General features: G+C 40.8%; 1 protein-coding gene across 3 annotated transcripts in view; it reads left to right on the top strand.

Moving 5' to 3' along the window:
* The window catches only part of GK (glycerol kinase), a 69,505-nt gene that overhangs the window by 57,787 nt on the left and 5,847 nt on the right, over positions 1 to 5,871 (top strand). For 2 of the 3 annotated variants that reach the window (XM_018561116.1, XM_018561115.1), the window contains one exon: positions 4,679 to 4,765. The exons of the other annotated variant lie outside the window; for it this stretch is intronic. In XM_018561116.1, coding sequence (XP_018416618.1) covers positions 4,679 to 4,765 — 87 coding nt within the window. The remainder of the gene's footprint in view (positions 1 to 4,678; positions 4,766 to 5,871) is intronic. 3 annotated transcript variants of the gene reach the window in all.

The raw sequence follows: 5,871 nt of genomic DNA, 5'->3' as shown, positions 1-5,871 counted from the left end.
ATATATATATATATATAATTTCTGTGATTCGGACCCTCACTTGAAGGTATGACAGTTTGTTTCCTCACAATTAGCGTAATTTCAAAATAGTTGAAGCAAACCTGTGCTGACAATAAAACCATAACACCAGCGCATATTGTGCAGTGAGGGTACCCAAAGGGGCATTCATGTCTGCTTAGATCTAATGGAAAGTGCCCCAAGGACCCCAGATCCTGATCAACAGCTCTACCTGTTTCCTGTACCTCACATCACAGTGATGGGGCAATAACAAGACTTGGCGAGTTTTTGGGGTGCTCTGCAGAAAATCTGACAAGACAATAATGCAACTAGAAATGCTATAACTACAGAGTAAGTGACAGTTTGATATTTTTATCCTCCACCCAGGTTTCAAGTCACTGTCCTCATTTGAACCATACCTTTTTATGGAAAATAAGGGTAAATAATCAAAATAAGGGAGGGCACTTCTGAGAGCAAAGATTAAGATATTATGTTTTTTAAATTAATTACTACCACTAACCTTCTATTCATGCTGGGAAGCTGTGCAGCGATCTTGGCATATAGTGCTTGCAAGCTTTAAGTTTGTAGGCTTACAAGTAGACTATCCACCTGTTGTTACTGGTAATGACAGACATAGAAACAAGTGGTACATTCTGCACCACACAACAGTGTTCATTAGCAAACAAAAGAGCGGCTCAATGCACCAGAACTGATGTTATCACATGATCATAGTAACATAGTAGGTAAGGTTGAATAAAGACAAGGGTCCATCCAGTGCAACCTATGTGTGTCTATAAAAATATATATATATATATAGCTCTAACACTTCCCATATCCCTGTATAATAAGTGAAAGCTGAAACTCATCAAGGAGTTTCCTGACTTTATCAACGCTTTCAGCAAATACCACTGCCTGTGGGAGGTAATTCCACAATTTCACAACTCTCACAGTAAAAAAAAACCCTGCAAATTCTAAGGTTGAACCCTCTTTCCTCCAACCTCCTGTTGTGTCCCCAGGTCTCTCTCTATACAATTTTCAGATTAACCAGTTTGTTCCGAATCTTGTGGTCCCCATTGATTATTTTGAAGACTGCAATAAGGTCCCCTGTTAATCGCCTCTTTTCTAAGGCGAATAAGTTTAAATTTTGAAGGCGGTTTTCATCATTCAGGCCTTCTATCCCTTTAATTCGTTTTGTGTCCCTTCGCTGAACTCTCTCCAGCTTGAGGACATCTTTCCTGAGAGTTGACGACCAAAACTGCACCGCATACTCCAGGTGAGGCCGAACCAATGATTAATAGAGTGGAAGTATTACTCTTTTATACCTTGCTACAATCCCTCTTTTAATAGTACCGGCAGTTATCAGTAACAGGAGGTGGATAGACTGCTTGGAAGCCTAAACAAGTGCTATATGCTGAGATTCCCTGTGTCACAGCATGAATAGGTGAGCAATACATGTCCAGATCTTGCAATTCCAGATTCATGGGGAGCTGTTGATTTTTCCAATTTGTAGGTGATAAATATCTTTGTGATTTAGACGATAGCGATACTGCTACTTGTACTCTCCCAAATGCTCCTGAGACTTATCCCGATATTGGAACTTCCGGTATCAGGAAGCTGGGCTTCGAGTCATTGCACGCCACCCAGCTTCCTGATTGGCCTGCGGAGCCAGCTCCATGCTCCCTAGTCACCAGGGAGCATGGAGCTGGCTTCCCGGCCAATCAGGAAGACGGCGGGGCTGGCAATAACTCGCTGCCAGGCATCCTGAATGGTCGAGAAGCTGGCCAATCAGGAAACCGGCCGGGGAGTCATTGCTTGCTGATTGACCAGAAAGCCAGCTCAATGCTTCCTCGTCATCTGGGGACGAGGGAGCATGGAGCCGGCTTCCTGGCCAATCAGGAAGCCTGGGGGCGTGTAATTACATTAATTACAGTCATTACACGCCGCCTGGCTTCCTTAGTGGGACTTGCGGTTTCGCTATCGGCGAGTGAAGAAAAAAAAAACATTGGTACTCGATACCAAAAAAACTTTATCGGTGCATCCCTAGTTTATATGATGAGAGCAACAGAAAGACAAAGGTCTAGGCTAGGCTATAACTAGCAGTCCTACCTGGAATTTCTGTTTGAGTGTATGCGCTGGATGCCTTAATAAAAGAAAAAAAAAAGATCACTGTAGTCTGTGCCTAGTTCCAGCAGTAGTACTGAGTTACCATTTCCTGTACTAGCTGCTGGAAACTTTGGCCCCATACATAAGGACTAACCAATATGGTAAAGGGCTGCCTTTTCACTCTCAGTCCAATTACTCTGATCCAAAATTCAGCTGCCCTTGCTTCTAGTGTTCCATCTGTCAGAACTTGCCATTGTCTCTTTGCAATTATCAATACTTAGATTTTAATATAGTGGTGAATGATGGGCACTCTGTTTAGCACTCATTTTTCCTTTAATCTACTTACAGAAAGGATTTGTATCTTTTACGTAGCCTTATTGTGTGTTTTGTCATTGCAAATTATTCCTGATATAGTCCTATTTAATGCATTGCTTTACTGGTACCCACAGGTGCATTGCTAAATTAAAAAAAGGCCTACTTTTACTATCCCTTCTGTGTAATATCTTTATATGTAAAAGACCAGTAAACCTAAATTACAGCTCTATATTGACTGGCCTTTTACTTTTAACAGGAAGTTTAACAAAAAAGAAAAAAGGATGTCCTATACAAACCTAAAAACTAGTTTGAAGCGCTCTTACCTCTTGACTTATACACTAATACAGCTGTAGATGGTGTAGCAGCACAGTGCTGTAAATTTTGCACAGGGAAAAAAAAAAGGAAAGATAGCTCAGATTCATTGAGCAGCCTTTTTTGACTGATGCACATAGGCTTGATCCCACAAGTCAGCCATTCACTTCTCCTTCTCTTAAGAAACTCATTTGAAAATCAGTTGGAACTCTCTGGTGTGTGCACATCTAATTTACCGTTTCTACCATTTATTATCTGCACTCTTCTGCTTATTACTGTGGTAATTTACAATTAATTTGTCTGTTAATATTGACTGTCATACTGCACACATCCTAAATAGGCAGATTCCTAATTCACAGACATAAATCATCTTAGTTTCACACACTAATACACACTGAGCAGCGAGAAAATTACTAGTTTCCTATCTAGTTGTAAATATGTCAATTTTTATCAAGCTTTGAAGTACAGTTTGTCTTATGGGTGGTTATACATTAGGTGGTGCTGCATATGGTGTATTTACCACAAACTGACCACACCAAAACCCTACTGATAGATGTTTCTTTACACATGGACACATGATGTATACACATTTATTTAGTCCCGATTGTAGGTTACACCACAGATGAGCCTAGGCCTAATTTTGTTAAATCCTGCGTCCAAGGCAGTATGCATGTTTGCATCGTGAAGAGATAGGGATTCATTTGTCAGTGTGGGAAAAATTTCACTATATCCTTTAAATTTTTTATGCCCAGTCTCCGCTAATATGCAAATGAGACCTCATCAGTAACCGGCAAGAGTTAAATCTTAAAAATGCATTCAGGTACTCTAACTATTAACAAAAATGTATCTTATGTGTGCATCACTTAGCTGTAGATCCCCAAATCACCCCTGAATTGTTGCTGACACTGTCCTTCATTCTGGAGGGTGGCTACTTTTGTTCCCCATGATCCCCTCTGTGTGTTGTAAAGTAGTCACCGCTCCAAGCTCACTCCCGTGATGGGGTACAGTCTCAATACAAATTAGTAAACTAAACATGAGATTGTGTGAGATGCGAGTGGTGGCTACTTTACTACACACACAGAGACCCTGGGGAAAAAAAGTAGCCCCCCTCCAGAAGGAAGGACAGTGTCTGCACCAATGAGATTCAACTCCTGAGTTTATTGTAACTTTATGGCCTCATTCACACGGGGCGTACGCGTCCGTGCGACCTGCACACCTGTAAATGGCCGATCCATCCTGTCTGCGTCCAAGTTGGGACACCCGGACCCGCACAGATGTGCAGTTCGGGTGTGCGTATGGCAGGGTACGGCCGCGTCCTCCTATAGGGAAGAACAGGCTGCTGCACGCAATCGCATGCAGCACCTGTCTCGGGATCGGCAGTTTACGGGAGTGTACGCCCTGTGTAAATGAGGCCTTAGTCAACACTGCAGCTTCTCAAATTTAGCAGCAAGATCCCTGGCAGGTGTGCTGATATGATGTAGTCATTTTGAGGGAGTTCTGCTGTCCATATTGAAAGCTGTTATAGTACATCAAGAAGATTGCAGCAGTAGCATTGACAGTCACCGCTTTGGTGACAGACCTGAGAACTTCAGCAGCGGAAATCTCATCAATGGAGTCTTCAATAGCTAAGATAACCGTGTAAGATACATAACAGCTTCTCATACAGTTTTTTTTGGTGTGAACTGCGATTTTGGCCTCTAGACCCACCTTGAGAACTTTCTACAGCTTCTATTGTAATTTGTTTCTGACATCCTGGGAACGTTTCTTTGGTTGCATGGTTGACTTTTTTTTATGTTTATATGTTTTCACTGCACTTATGGCTAATGCAATGAAAGCTCAATCAGTCTATCAATTGCTAATGCTTGCCATATTTCTGCTGTTGATTTTGATTAATTCATAATACCAATCATTCATTTTTTTTATTTTCTCCCCTGCTTCTGGATGTCTACAGGTGAACCTAGTATCTTCTCTAGTCTGCCTCTGGGCTTTTATATAGTGAGTAGCATGGTAATGTTAATTGGAGCGAAGTATATAAAAGGTTAGTCTTCATTATCTTATTTGGATCCTGGTGTTTACTGCTGGGCTTATTCATTAATGTGGTGCAGAGTGCAGTAACCTGTAGCAAACAGACCAAAATAATACCCTAACTCATCAGTGTACAGTAAACCACAATCTGGTATTAAACTTTGCACATGCGTGTTGTGCTATTTTATTGAATAAACCAGTATTCCTGTTTCCATCAAGTCAACATGTTGAATTATTTATTTTGCTGGATTTTCTTAATGACTGCATGCATTTGGCTTGTTTAACTCTAAAAATCTTGGTGTATGAAATTGGAATTAGCTGTATTGGTCTATATTTTGTCAGCTTTCACATTTTAGAATCGGACACAGCACACAGTTGCCACAGGAGGGTGCCATAAGCTAGTGTACCGCCATGAAAGGCTATCATTAAGCCCTGCATTCCGTTGTGCATAAATATAATTAAGTTCTTCCACTACTAAGGTACTGGGTTATAGCTATAATTAAGTTTACCAGTTGTCCTTCACATTCAATTTACTTCAGATATAAAAGACAAGTTATTTGTAATTAGTGATAGGGAAACATGTGTATTAATTACTACACCTTTTATAAAATGTTAGGGCTGATTATTGCTAATTAAGTTTAACCTGAAATATTTTCAGAGTAGAAATGATCCTTTTGGGACATAGATTTAGATAACAAGTTGAATGAGACGATGAAGTAAATGCTATTACTCAAGAACAGCTATCTGAAATGAGGTTTGGTTGCTGAGCTACTGCTACATTAATTGATTTATAGGTTGCATATAATTGTGTTGAGAGCAAGGAGATTAAAGCTGCAGTCCAGGAAAAAATAAACCGCTTTTAATGTGGCTGTTAGAAAAAAAAAAAATGAATCCTTTAATGTGAGTTTTTAAATGCAGCTAATCTAAAGACTTTGGGGTCTATTCACGAAGCTACCGAGGGCAGCCGAGTGAATGACCGATCTGAAGTGAAGTGAGCCGAACACTGTTCGGCTATTCACTTCAGGCTGGTACGGCTAATTTCAGCCGTACATCGGCTGAAATCAGCCGTACATCGGCTTGCTTCGAGTGCCTTCGGGTCGGCCGAACATGCTCAGCATG

The sequence above is a fragment of the Nanorana parkeri genome, unplaced genomic scaffold (assembly GCF_000935625.1).
Source record: "Nanorana parkeri isolate BGI_ZX_2015 unplaced genomic scaffold, ASM93562v1 scaffold500, whole genome shotgun sequence".
NCBI classification, from domain to species: domain Eukaryota; kingdom Metazoa; phylum Chordata; class Amphibia; order Anura; family Dicroglossidae; genus Nanorana; species Nanorana parkeri.
Note: the sequence above shows the minus strand (reverse complement) of the source record. Positions and strands in the feature narration are given on the sequence as shown.